The sequence below is a fragment of the Sardina pilchardus genome, chromosome 23, assembly GCF_963854185.1.
Source record: "Sardina pilchardus chromosome 23, fSarPil1.1, whole genome shotgun sequence".
NCBI lineage: Eukaryota > Metazoa > Chordata > Actinopteri > Clupeiformes > Clupeidae > Sardina > Sardina pilchardus.
In genome coordinates, this window is record NC_085016.1 from 29,000,716 (window position 1) to 29,015,423 (window position 14,708).

Sequence of the window (14,708 nt, forward strand, 5' to 3'; positions counted from 1 at the left end):
TCAACAGGCTGGGAGGCCCATTAGAAGGGTGTTACAGTTGCCGAGATTCGAGATAATCATGGTATGCACCAGGTATGGGTTATATTGAGTTAGGTACTGTCTGATTATATAGTGTAGTGTGAAACAGCACAACCGGGTGACTGAAGCAATGGGAAGAAAAGGTTAGTTGATTATCAACATGACAAGTTTTTTTGCAACCTTGATTAATTACATCAAAATCCATGTATTGACATTGGCCACCAATTACAATCAAATGCATAAATGCAAAACTAAAGTGATAATGCTATAGTTGATATCTTAATGTAAAAAGACTATGTTGTACTACAGGAAATGTAGTGGGGGTTTTTTTAACTGTAGGCTACATTGTTATTTAGCATAGCTACTATAGTAAACTACAGTTATTTTACTATTAGCCTACATACTACAACAAAACAACTAGTAATAATACTACAATGTTCTACGGTATAATAATTCAAAATACAATAATATACCTACAATTATAGTCAACCTATCTGCAGGCAGGCCTATTGTAGCCTACTATTGAAGCCTATAAAGCTACACCAAATTATTACTATAGGCCTACATTTTATTGTATCACACATATTTTGTAGGCTACACTTTTACTATATTCTACCAAAGATAGGCCTACATTTGGTCTACAGTAGCTTACCCATTAATAAACCTTGCTTAGCAAGTGGTCTCAAAGAGAATTCTGTCTCTCATGCTGTTGAACCTCTTTTTACTTGGTCCTACAACCCCATCTAGTGGAACATTTTGTCTCTGGTTCTAGACAATTCAGACGCAGCATTCACTTCCTTGTAAATTGCCAGTTCGAACGCCACCTCTCTTAAAGAGTGAAACATAAACTTAACACAATAGCATGCGGGGGGATTTTTTTTTGCAGAATTTACATTAGTTTTCGCTGGGTACAGCATGTCAGAATATGTTTAAAAGGACGTGCTACACAGACGGTTGGTTTAAAGTTTCACAGAGAAGAACAAGACCGCTGCACTGCGCACGCGCTCTTACAGTCACGGTGGCCGAGAGGTTAAGGCGTTGGACTCGAAATCCAATGGGGTTTCCCCGCACAGGTTCGAATCCTGTTCGTGACGATGTTTTTTTCCCACAGAACTTACAATCATCTGTCAATTAATACAGCAGCTATGTGTAAGAATATCTGAATGAGCCAAGTATTCATTTACGCAGCCATCTAATTTAGCAGGTTTACGTGCACATCCACTAGGTGGCAGTGCTATTCCGACTATTAGCCTGTTAGTAGGCCTAGTAGGCCTAGTAGGCCTAGCCTATTTGCATATAATTATTTTATATTTCTACTGAAGTCTCACACATTGACCATAAGGTGCATGCAGTTATTAACATATCTCACACGAACACATGCCACACATGCTTTATCTCACATTTTATCTGCGCTTCCCCGATGTAGGCTAGGATGATTAGACTTATTAAATAAGAGTTGAGCTGACTGACGACGGGACCAACATAGGCCTACGGCGGACGTAAACTAATGGGTAGCAGTTAGATAGCTTACAATATTTTTTTTAGTCTAGCTCTTCAAATCTCTCTCTCTCTCTCACACACACACACACTCTCTCTCTCTCTCACACACACACACACACACACACACACACACACACACACACACACGTCCAGCACCAAGGCTAGCCAGGTGTCGACTCTTGGAATGCGTATGGCCTGTTATTGTAACTCATGCGGGCATGTCTATCCAGTAGACTAGATAATCTTACCAAACTACGGAATAATATCAAGACTAGGCTATACTGGCCTAACATAGGGTTTGGAATTGATTTTAAGAGTGGAAATTCTGAAATAACGAGGTGCGATGAGCGCTCGCAGGGGGGAAACAACGGAGTATTTGTTTGCTTTCATTTGCGGTTTTCTGATCATTTGCATGTCAAGTCACTCATATGTTAGGCTACTTTGAGCACAAGTAGGCCTAGGCTAGCGTTTATTTAGAAATATGACTAGTTATAATGACTTTGTCCCACCCCTGGCTATAGGCTATACTGTAGCTAAAGTGAAACCTTTCTTATTTGCTGTTTAGTCTGACGGAAGAGTTATGGCAGAGGCGCACATGCAGATGCAACAACTTCCTACGTGCCCTCTTTCTATGCAACCATTATTAGAGCCAGCGTAGGCCTACCGTGGTGAAGCTCTGGCTTCCTGGTAGCTCCATCCGTGTTGGTGTGGCATCAGGCATTTTTTATCACCCTGCAAGGATGATCAGGTTGCACAGATGAGCAGGAACGCAACGTCAACAAATTCAGCACAGCGCAGCTGTCACAAAAATAGGCTATCCCACAGTCAGGCCTAAAATGGCCTATGCTAATAACTTATAGGGCCTTCACAAGAGCAAAAACAAGCTCCATTTTCGAAAACTGTACCCTGGCGCACACTCTATCTATAAACCGACACATGGATTGCTAGAAAGGAGAGTTTAAGGTCATACTTTGTGTTCTTGAGAGAAACTCCATTTTCCATCCAATTAGATTGTAGCCTATCCCGATGCATTCACGAGTCCCACAGGAACAATTAGCCTAGAGCGGGCTCCGCATGTCTGTCGGATGCGTTCTAGCGTTTCCGAAACAAGACCATGAATGCTGTTGGACGTTGTAACAGTGTAGACTTCTCGTGGTCTTCCTTCCCTGCTTTCACATTCTCTCCCCCTCTGATCTTAACGACGAGAGGCCGCCTTGATTACATTCACCAACACCAAGTTTGAGATCACACGGTGGGTTCTCCGCAGCGTTGCCTAGCCAGTTCTCATTTGCTGAAGAAAACAAAATAGAGACAGTAATAAACAACTGAGATATCTCTTGATTTTATTCAGTCCCTGATCATCTCATTTCTTCACATTTAAGCATGTGTCAACCATAGAATAATAAAGTAGTCCACCTCATCATGTCTATGAAACTTTAACAAAGTTATCGAAGGCTGTCTGCAAAAGAGGAAAACACATACAGTAGGCTTACAAATACCAAAAACATATATTGTGTATACATTGTGTACACATGTGTATTTCATCAAAATAATAGTCTTTCAAGTTTCAGTCATGTGACCTATGACCCCTGTTGAAGAGGAAACTCAACATCCATTAGTGCCAACATCCAAGTTCTAAACATGGCTGATAATGTCATCCGATTCATACCCAGAGTGGCATTTGGAGGACTGCAGTGCATTCATTCCTATAGACCCCCCCAAACCACTGAGTTCTATGTCCCTCTGGAGAGTTCCGTCGGCCCTCAAGTGTATCCGTGAGGAACTGTAGGCAAGCGGTGGGATGGTGTTGACTAGGATGAACTGCAGAGGCCTCCTCTGTTCCCTACAACGGCAACACACGTAGCGTGCGAAAGCGGCGCGGTATGTCTTGTTGAAGAGCGTGTAGACCAAGGGGTTAACGGCCGACGACATATAGCCCACCCACACGAAGATGTTCAGCAGTGACCCCATGAGGTCGGGAGGGCACACGACGGCGTCGCACACCACAGCCAGCACATTGGTCACAAAGAACGGGCACCACATGATCACGAACAGGAAGAAGACCACGCCCAGGACCTTGGAGGCCTTCTGCTCATTGCTGATGGACTGGGCAGTGCGGCGGCCGAACGGGACCCCCATGCCCCCCGCCGCCACAGCTGAGGCGTCCCCGCCGTCCCGGCTGAGCGAGCGCTGGAGGAAGAGGCGTTCAGAGGAGACGGAGCCGCGCGGGAGCAGGCCCAGGGCCGACGCCCACTTGGGCCGGGGAACCAGCTGGTCCAGGCAGACGGTAGCCTCGCTCTGCAGCGCACTGATGGTGAGGAAGTAGGTCACCAGCATGATGATGAGCGGGATGAAGAACGCCACGAAGGAGCCAATCAGGACGAAGCTGTCGTCGGTCATCTGGCAGCTCCGGCCCTGGAAGAACTTGGAGTGGTTCTGAAGGCCCAGCACTGGGACGGGTAAGGAGATGACTGGAGAGAGGAGAGGCCAGAAGTGGATCAGAAAGGAGAGAGGAGCAAGAGGATTCATTAAAGAGTGCAGTAATACTCAGGTATCTCTGCCCCAGCACTTCAAATAATCTCTTACTTAAAGGGCCAGTTTCCCATCACCAGTGATTACTCTTCATATTTCTCAATTCAAAAGGGTAGTCTGCTAATGTCACTGGTCTTCAGTCAATGACTTGGAAATAAGTGTTATGTTTCAGTACCACAACATTTTTGTTACAGTCTGCATAAGTTATACATCACTCTTTGCAAAAGTGTCATTATCTGGCCCCAGTACCCAGATTCAATCACTTCAATATGCCATGAAGCAATATTACTTAGAACTGGGTTCTGATGCAGTTATGGAAGTACTTTAGTAACTTTAAAGTACTGAATGATGGAGCAGCTATAAAGTAACTGGTATGCAATCTGGACGTCAGCACTTACCCACAGAGATTGTCCAGGCAGCGCCAATCTTGATGCGGACTTTGGTTATGGAGTTGGAGCGGCTGTGGTGGATGGGGTTGCGGATGCCAATGTAGCGGTCCAGGGAGATGGTGCACAGGTGCATAATGGATGCTGTGGACAGCAAGACGTCCAAGAAGATCCAGATTGGACAGAGAGTTGAGGGGAGGGGCCAGATGTAATCTACAAAACAGATTGCTTTTCACTACTTGGTTCACTTCAGATAACTTGATGACCAAAGCATGAATTCAATTCTCAAATTTGATTTGCAGATGAAGTAGGCTGCCAAGTTACAGTTTAGTTGAAGGATCTCTTTACAAGCTTTCAATTCATCAGCTATGAAAATCCAGTAGTTTCAGTGGTTATAAGATTTGAGTAAAACTCCAGTAACACAAGTAGTTAATGAATTATAAATGTGTAGTACTGTAGTGGATAAGGCATCATTCATTCCAAATGTAATAAACAAGGACTATTAGCTCATGGATAAATACTAATAAATAATATAATAATAATAAATAAATAATAAATAAATATGATCTATTAGCTCATGAAAGTCTGCATGTTGTAAATGATCATAGACAGAGAGGGCTGGGTGTATCAAGGCCAAACTGCAGTGGATGAGGAGAAAGCGACAGGAAGAGGCCTCGACACGTCTCCTGAGAATATACAGCAACTAATTAACTCGTTGAAATAAACAGTTCCCACTGCACCCAGCATCCAGTCTAACATAACCAAAAGAAGATCACTGTACGCAAACAAAGTGACAGTTAAGTATGTGTGACAGTGGCCTTGTATAAATAAAGAAGACGATCCTCTGCATTTTTGTCAGCGATGAATGCAGTATCATATTTGAAAGCAAAAATTGAGAATATTTACAGTGTTTAAACAAGGACTGACTCAGTCATGCAGTACTTTAGACTTAAGTGTAGCAACAGGGGTAGTAGTAGTAAGAATACACTAAGAATGTCGCAATGCCCTAACATGAAATGTTTGAAACAGGTCTCTGGTTTAGATAGGATTAAGAGCTTTGGTCTGAAAAGTATTTCAAATATGTTCAAAGCACACACCAGAGAAGACTTTCCTTTGTTTGGGGAACTCAAGAAAATAACTTTTTCATACTCAGGGTAATGTTGTTTTGCAACTTGGATTTTTTTTCCTCTAAATTGCAAAGTGAAGTGGTGGAAGAGGCTGTCTTACAGTGCTGTGTTGCCCTGTATGGACTAATCTCTGCTCCAGGGCTAAGCTGATCGTTTTCTGGGTGCAGTTACCGAGCTTATTACATCCCATCAGTAAAACCGCAGCCATTGCGCTCCAAGCCACAAAAACACTCTCACACTCATACACACACACACACACACACACACACACACACACACACACACACATACACACACACACACACACACACACACACACACACACACACCACCACCACCACCACCACCAGTTAGGTCTGTGGACATTCACAGAGGCAGGCAGTGGGCTGGGTGTGTGTGTGTGTGTGTGTGTGTATGCGTGTGGCGGTGGGGCTGTAGGGTAATTGAGGGAGAAAGTCCTCTCAAGCCTGGAGAGGCGATCGCTGTACATGTCCACTTTGTTCCTTGTTCTCTCCCTGCTTCAGAACTCGATTATTACGTAATGACATTGCATCATGAAATACGACACTATCTTATTCTAGCAGAAGAACATGAGTGTGTGATGGTATCTGGCTCTGTGCAGTGGTGACACTGGAGCAGGGCTAACTGAGTTACTGGACTGAGTGAGAGGTGAAAGGTGAACAGACTGCAGGTGCACCCAATCACATTGACAACTGCTCTCCACACAAACTGGAAAGATAAACGATTTGTTGACAAAGCTCTAAGCGACAACAGGCTTTCTTGTTCATTTCCAACGGAGTATCTCAGTGGCTCTGTGGCGTGGCAGCACTGGAACAGGGATAATTGGGTTAAGGAGCAAGAGAAGGTGAACAGACAACAGGTGCACCCAATCACATTGGCAACAGCTTCTCCACCACAAACTGGAAAGATAAACAACTTGCTGTCCAAGCTAAGTGACAATAATCTCGTTCATTTAAAATTGCCCCCCCCCCCCACACACACACACACACATACAAACACACACACACACACACACACACACACACACACACACACACACACACACACACACACACACACACACACACACACACACACATACCCACACTCCCTGTGCCACATGAGTTGTCCACTCTTCGTATATGATGTGAGTGATTTGCTAGTAATTTAGTCCAGTTCAGAACTGCTGTAATGGATATAGGTGCATTACAGTTGTGTTTTTTTCTTATCTGATTAAATGATAGCTCTCAGTCAGTGAACACTCTTGTTGATGCATTATTGACACTATTGACGCTAACACCATCCCACACATGAAGGAATTTTCATCTCTTAGACGCTTAGTACAGAATATCAGAGAGGCCATGAAAGTTCTCCATAGCCAATAAGTTCCCCATCGCAGGAAATCCTCACGATAGCCAGGAGTCTTCCCCACCTCAGCCGCTGCTGTCTGTTTGTTCAGGAACCATCTGGCATTAGATGCCACATGACCATACGAGCCAGCATAACAAGCCTCACATACACAAACACACACACATTTTCTCCCCATGAGGTGCTAGATCCAGCCTTCCGCTGCCAGGAGGGTCTTAACTCTCCATACTAAAGCAGGATTTACCAGATTGTCACAAATCTAGTACTGGCTTCTTGGCAATGTCTCAACATGAGTCATCAACACCAGAATAAGCAGTGGGGATGTTTATCTAAAATTAACTCGGTCATCATAAGTATCAGCAAGGAATTATAAAAGGTTTTAAATCTGACTGATTTATGCCAACTGTAAATATACATCTTAATGTGTTCTTCCACAATCCTTCCCATTCTGCAGTGCTGAATGTGGAGAGAAAATACATGAATTATTGATTTGTTTTTTTGGTTGTACGGCCCACTGTTTAATGACAATAGGTACCTCACTGAAATGAATAGAACTGGATCATAGGAGGAATAAAACAACTGACTGATGAGAATGATGAATGATGAAATCAGAGCGAGAAACTAGAAAAGCACTCGCAGAGCGCAGACCTCCGCCTGCATTGTTCTTCCTAGGTTGTCATACATTTGAACCGAAACTATTCAGATCGCCACCACGTGGCCCAAAATGTAATTCTCAAATTAACTCCCAAAATGTAATCGTTTTTCCGACCTTCCCTGAAAATCTCATCGAAATCCATCCATTACTTTTTGAGTTATCTTGGAAACAAACAGACAGACAAACAGACAAACAGACAAACAGACAGACAGACAGACAGACAGACAGACAGACAGACAGACAGACAAACGCCGGTCCCCGATGAAAACGTATACCTCCTTGGCGGAGGTAAATAAAGGATGCCTTACATCAAATAGTATGAGTCTCTCTCTCTCTCTCTCTCTCTCTCTCTCTCTGTGTGTGGGTGTGGGTGGTTGAGGGTGTGTGACAGAGTGACTTCCTGACTCTGTTTGTCATCTCATCCAGTACGCAGAGGCGAAAAAACTGCTCCAAGTGATGCTTCACAGTGCTGCTGAAGTTCCCACATTTGATGATTTCCTTTCACGGGAAAGAGAAACATCACATTTCATCCCAAATCAATCTCCTCCAGAAGCAGTACAATGTTGCTGGGCAACCCAGAGAGAGGGAGATGTAGGTACAGCACTGTATCATTTGTCTCACCCTGGTTTCTTTGTGGCCTCATCTAATCAGCCAGCAGCTAATACAGAATTAGAACACTGCCTACAAAGCCTATTGCTTCTTGCCAGGCATGAAATTTCGTCTCTCTCTCTCTCTCTCTCTCTCTCTCTCTCTCTCACTCTCAGAGCCTGGCTCCAATATTAGACTGCCTGGCCCCGAACAGGAAGCATCGTCACCTCAACCCCTCGGCCCGACCACCACTCGCGCGCCGGCATCATTAGCGCGTAATTAATTCAGCATCAAAGGCACAGATGGAGGCGAGCGAGGGGATTTTTCATCTCTCACACGAGGAAATGGCGGCGCGCCGCGCGCCCCGACACACCGCTGCTAATTCCAGACACGCCAGACGGCCGAGTGCGCTCTCATTACACGCCAAAAGTCATCAGCGGCTAATTATGCGCCGCAACCCAATTACGATGCCCACACTTCCGCCTCGGCGAGAAACAAAGGAGCCGGCCAACGTGTCGGAGGGGGGCCACTCTCGCCGTGTGTGTGTTCAGGCCCTACGTCAGACGGGAGGGAGCAGTACATCTACGGAGCTCTCCGCTGACTTGGCTGATGCTGTGTTATTTCAGGCCTTGCTTCTAAGTCTTATTTGTGACTATTTCTCAGCATTCTTTTATTCTCTCTCTCTCTCTCTCTCTCTCTCTCTCTCATTAAGGCTACTATATCATACCTCAGTCACAGATCCTCTACTGGAAGATGTGTGTTGATGTGTGTGTATGTGTGAGGAGGGAGGGTGTCTAGGAGGAACTAGGCACTGAGCAAGAAGCATGCCATCCGGCCAGAAAATGGAAATGATTGGTACTTCCAGTTAAAAGCTCCCCTCACTCAATGGCTTGGATATGGACTGCAGGTGGATGTTGCAACAGGTAGATAAGACCTCCATAGCTGGAGTGGCCATCACTGCAGCTGAAACACTAATCCATGCTCTCATCACCTCCAGACTGGACTACTGCAACAACATTCTTTACGGACTTCCCAATACTCCAATACTCCAATACTTCCTCCACAACCTCCACTGGCTCCCAGTCAAACACAGAATCAACTTCAAAATAGTTCTCCTATACAAAGCATTCAGTAACTTGCCCCTCCATACCTATCCAACCTCCTCATCTGCCACACTCCCACCCACCACCTCAGGTCTGCTGATCAAACTGCTGCTCAAACACACTCAAGAGCATCAGGACCAAGCTGTGGACCTGGGGCAACAGAGCCTTCTCAGCTGCACCCTCCCTCTCTCTGCTATGTTCATGGACTGTTCCTCTGTTTACGCAATCTTGTCTATGTACCTGGTCTGTTTGTTTGTGCCCATGTAAAAACAGTAACACGTCTTTCAGTGTGAAGAAAGACGCTACAAAAATAAATGCATTATCATTATTAGTATCAGTACTGATACCACACCACCATATGGACAGTTGGCAACCAGACACAATGTGTCAACCTCTCCCTGTCTCTGGATTGTTTGTGGCTGAAGCTGATGACAGGTAGACTGTGGCATTGTGAGGACAGAGAATTACATATGGCTGCTTTTCTCCAGGATTGTTCACCGATCTGCCCCAATCTGCTTGCCCAACTAACCACCTGTTTACCTGCCATTTTGATGTGCCATGGACTGTTGTCTGACATTGTTCATCTGTTGCCTAAACCTGGAAACAGTAGGCACAAGCAGTGATGCCTTGCCATGGCACATTATCTGCTGAGAGTAATCTTCTCTCGGGCTCTTTAACAACCCTTCTCCGGCTCCTCTAATAAGACAAGGTCCTTGACCACTGGTCAACTCACTACTGGGCGGCATTCGATTATCCTGACACACAGCAGCATATGTGTCTCTAAAAGGCCAGCGGTGGAGGCTAATCAGAGCTGGCTGTTCCTGTGTGCTTGTCGCTGTGGAGACGGCATCATGGAGACGCGGTGACAGACCCCGAGCGGTGGCTGTGTGCTGCTGTGATGAGGACTCATGAGTGTGGTGGAGATCACACTGAGTGCCAAGGACATAGAGCAGTAGTGTGCTGCTATACTGGGCCATCAAATACAGCAACACCAAATAATACAGCATCTATTACTGGTCAATTCTAAACCATCGGTCAATAACGGAAAAATTATGAAGTGATTATTATCTGAAGTGTTAATTGGTTGCGAGAAAGTAGAAATAATAAGATAAAAATGTGTGTGTGAATTGTATATTATTTGCATGGGATGAATGATCTAAAATATGAATGATCAGTGTGCAGTGGCCTGTTATTGCATTACATAGTAGCTGTTTCAAAGAAGAAGTCTCTCTCTCTCTCTCTCTCTCTCACTACTTTCAGCATGTTTAATGGGCTAGCAGCTGTAGATGAATTGAAGTCATTTTGCGTACCCAGGACCTGGCTACCAAAGCCATCTGTAGGCTACATGTCAGTTTACCTGGAGCCTAAACACAGGGGGCGTCATGAGTGTGAGCGAGTGAGGATGAATATTCCTGACTCCATGACAAACGCTCCTCTGGAGATACGCTAAGCGCAGCTCTGATCATCCTGAGTCATCCTGTCACATGCAAATGAACTGAGCAACAAGAAACACTCCAGACGAAAAGACAGCCACAAAAGAAAGGAGAGACAGACAGAGAGAGAGAGAATGAAAGATTAAAATGAGAAAAAGAAAAGGATAGAGCCTTGGTGTGGGGGAGGGGGGTAACAGAATCTGACAAGCCTTCATAAGTCAGACTCTGGCTAAATCATGGCTGACAAACTGAGGATGATTCATCTAGTGCTTCTCAGGAGGATGCCTGCATTTCGCTCTCCCGACTGCAGGTAGTGAGAACACCAGCGGTTCCTCAGCGGGCCACAGACCACAGGACACTGCTGATGTTCTTCTCTGCACGTCACTTCCATCGTAATCACAGCACTGCCCAGAACAGCAGTTAGCAAAACACCCTGATGGTAAAGTCACCGAATCACCCCCTCATGGATAAGACTACATAACTACAGACCCTTGGATGTGTCAGTACCATCACAGTTAAAACAACACTGCAAGACCAAAGACCCAACACCTTGAGTCTGTACCATCACGAACGCCACAGCACTGTCCAGGACAACAGCGTCGGCTGCACATCCATGGAACAGTTCTGGCCCTCACGTGCTGCTGATCCAGACTGAATGTGAAGCAAGTCAGAATCCACTGCTGTCTGAGGAAGTGTTCACGTTTCACTCAGTGGAAGACAATATTCTCAGGGATTCAGATGGGGAATAGCATGATACTGTAAACAAGGAAGCCTTGAAGAGGGAAACATATTGAAATGTAAAAAATGAAAGAGTATTGTTTGGGGAAACAGTAAAAAAAGAACATAATGAGCATACCAAATGTTCTTTTTCTGGATTTGACTTGCTGTGAGGAAAGTTTCAGGAAGACTTGATTCATCTACATATTTGGTTCACTTTCTTTTTACTGTGTGAAGCACTTTGGTCTTAAATGTGCTATATGAATAAAAATAAAATGTAAATCTAAAAATCGCAGGTACTGTAGGTTAAAAGCATAAAAACACACACAAAAAAAGAATTTACGCTTGTGCTAAAATCACTTTACCATTGAACTGTGCCATGTCTCCTTCCATGCTCTTGTGGGTACATACCGAATAACAAAGGCTCTGCCTGTGGTCAGGCTCTCAATAGGTGAGCCTGAGTCACTGCACTCTCCACACACCAAGCTGCAGCAGAGCACGGACATCCACACAACCTGTCTGCTTGCTCTTGACATTTGCTTTGTCTAAACGCATTTCCAGACTGCTTTTTTATTGCTTTCGATTGAATTTCATATAATATAATTTCAAATATATATTCTCTAATCAAATACTGGGTTGGATCAGATTGTTTTTGAGGGATACTTTCTCCATATCACCACATTCCTTCCTGTGTGTTTTTGGTTTTCTTAAAATACACCACTGACAGTCACAAACACACACACACACACACACACACACACACACGGTTACCCACCGTACAGGATGTTGACCATGGCGATAGGCATGACCAGGAGGCCCAGCAGCAGGTCTGCGGCAGCCAGTGACATCAGAAAGTAGTTGGTGGCGTTCTTGAGTTTCTTCTCCAGCGCGACGGCCATGATAACCAGGATGTTGCCCGTGACGGTGATGACGATGGCCGCCAGGATCAGGAGCGCTGCCCAATTCTTCGGGGTTTGAGTCGCCGTGAAGACCGCACATCCTGACCCCGACGTCTTGTTTGCGCCTGCCGTCCTGTTGCACTCCACGGACTCGTTGTGAACTACATATCCCAGAACTACGTCGGGGGACAAGATTTCAGAAGTAAAAGGAGGTAATGTCATAGCAGAGATGACTGAGGACATGAACTTTGATTGGTTGGTCTGGCGTGCCATCATGGCAAAGCCTTCAACCCCGATGGCACCAGGCTCATTGAACGAACATTATATGGCAACTAGGCACTGTTGCAACATTATCCTCTTGTCCCATTGGAATTTCCATCCAGTCTGCGCTGTTGTCCAAAAACATGACTGTCCTTGTCCATAAGAGTAGCTTACCAGGAATAAGGAATCATCTTGTTGTAGTCATGAAGAGCATTGTGAGAGGTAAGTCCATTCAGAGTGACAGCTTCTCTCTTTTTTTGCAGCTTCAGGCGACGTGAGTTTAGTGTAGTCGCCAGCGTACTAATCCCATGTTAGCATAATGTATGCATGTGTCTTCTGGTCTGTAGAGAAGCAGGTCAGCCTAACAGAAGGAAAGAGAGATAGAGCACATGAAAGAGAGAGTGAGCAAAAGAGAGTGAGGAAAGTGTGAAGTGGCGCGAGCACTTATTCAGCCAGACAAACAACGCAAAACAAATACACACATATACACACCCCCAAAGGCAATTGCTTCGTTTGAATCCCACAGGAATCTTGTGGAGAAACTCACTGAACCAGATGCACCTGCTTCTGTGTAACACACACACAAACACACACACACAAACACAAACACGCAAGCACACACACACACACACACACACACACACAAACACACACACACACACACGCGCGCGCGCGCAGTGAGAGACACGTACGGACATGCATGGCCAAATGCACAACAATGTATGTACAGCCTGAGGTGAGACAAGGCGTGAGAGGGCTGAAATCACCCGAGACACACATTGCACAGTCACAGTCACAGTCACAGTCACACACAAGCTACAAGCACACATGTACAATGACATAGAATGGAATGACGGTCATTAAAAAGCAACTACTGTTTTTGGTTCTACAAAAAGTTACAAATCTGGTTATGGATATACAGTAGATGTCCAGTCATTAAAAGGCAATTATCCACTCACCCATCAGTGTTAGATACTGAAACTCATTAAGCAACACAAAAAGACACTATTTTATCAGTATTTCTCAGATATGTCTCACTAGTAAATACTGTATAATATGGACATTCTCAGCTTATTTACTGCTTTAATCTATCTGAAGCTCACTGAATGTGTACTTGATTTTCCAAACTCGCACACATTTGCCTTCAACCTTATAACAATATAAGTTAGAAACCCTGAACATGCATCCATATCATATTGTATACCTAACACCTATCTCCACAGTCCACACAGCTGTAGACCACCTTATCGCACAGATAAGCACCACTTAATCTTTAACACAAAGTCCCTCCACATAGGTGGGAAGTGCCTCACCTCATAGCCAGCAGAGGAGTCCTGAGTGAGCGTGGCTCCTGCTCAGCAGCTGAGCGGCTGCTTGAGTCTCTGATAGAGATGAACTCGTCCTCTCCTCCAACCCCCCTTCTCTTCATCTCTCATCTTTTGCAGCTGACGTCTCTCTCTCTCTCTCTCTCAGCACCCTTCTTACTTCCTCAGTATCTCAGTGTCTCCCCCACTCACCTCTCTCTGTCCTCTGCAACTCTCCACACTGCCTCTCTTCCCTCCCTCTTCTCTCCTACTCTCTCTCCCTCTCTCTTTGCCTCATTTCTGTTTCTCTTTTGCCCATGTCTTTCCCTCCCTCTCCCACACCCCCACCCCAACCCTGCCTCTAACCCACGATCTCTCCTCTCACTCTGACTACCACCCTATCTCTCTTATTCGAACCTCTTTTTACTCCCTTCTCTGACCTCCCTCTCCCTCTTTTGTTTAACCTCTGCTTTTCCTCCCTCCCTCTCCCCCTTTCTCTCTCTCTCTCTCTCTCTTTCTCTCTCTCTCTCTCTCTCTCCACCTCGTTCCACTGTGAAAAGGAGCAGCTTCCTTCTCTCTTTAGCACTTTTCAGCATAGAGAGGACAATTTCCATCCCTTTTGCATATATCCCAAGACACACTCACATGCACACACACACACTCTCTCCATCTCTCTTACACACAGTCTCTCTCTCTCTCTCACACACACACACACACACACACACACACACACACACACACATACTCTCTCTCTTACACACACACTCTCTCTCTCTCTCTCTCTCTCTCTCACACACACACACACACACACACACAC

General features: G+C 45.1%; 1 protein-coding gene and 1 non-coding gene across 3 annotated transcripts; one reads left to right on the top strand and one right to left on the bottom strand.

Moving 5' to 3' along the window:
• The first annotated feature begins 1,030 nt into the window (after positions 1-1,030).
• trnas-cga (transfer RNA serine (anticodon CGA)) lies at positions 1,031-1,112 on the top strand. The gene has a single exon. It is a non-coding gene; the product is annotated as a tRNA-Ser (tRNA).
• A 1,770-nt stretch (positions 1,113-2,882) lies between these two features.
• Positions 2,883-14,150, bottom strand: htr2ab (5-hydroxytryptamine (serotonin) receptor 2A, genome duplicate b). Of its 2 annotated transcripts, XM_062527861.1 has the most exons (5): positions 13,901-14,150; positions 13,080-13,154; positions 12,203-12,948; positions 4,449-4,649; positions 2,883-3,989 (listed from the first exon to the last, which is right to left on the bottom strand). In XM_062527861.1, the coding sequence occupies exons 3-5, from the start codon at positions 12,600-12,602 to the stop codon at positions 3,154-3,156; spliced, it is 1,437 nt and encodes a 478-aa protein (XP_062383845.1). In that variant the 5' UTR covers positions 12,603-12,948; positions 13,080-13,154; positions 13,901-14,150; the 3' UTR covers positions 2,883-3,153. The 2 variants fall into 2 exon arrangements, with proteins under 2 accessions (XP_062383845.1, XP_062383846.1); XM_062527862.1 differs by lacking the exon at positions 13,080-13,154.
• Between the last annotated feature and the right edge of the window lie 558 nt (positions 14,151-14,708).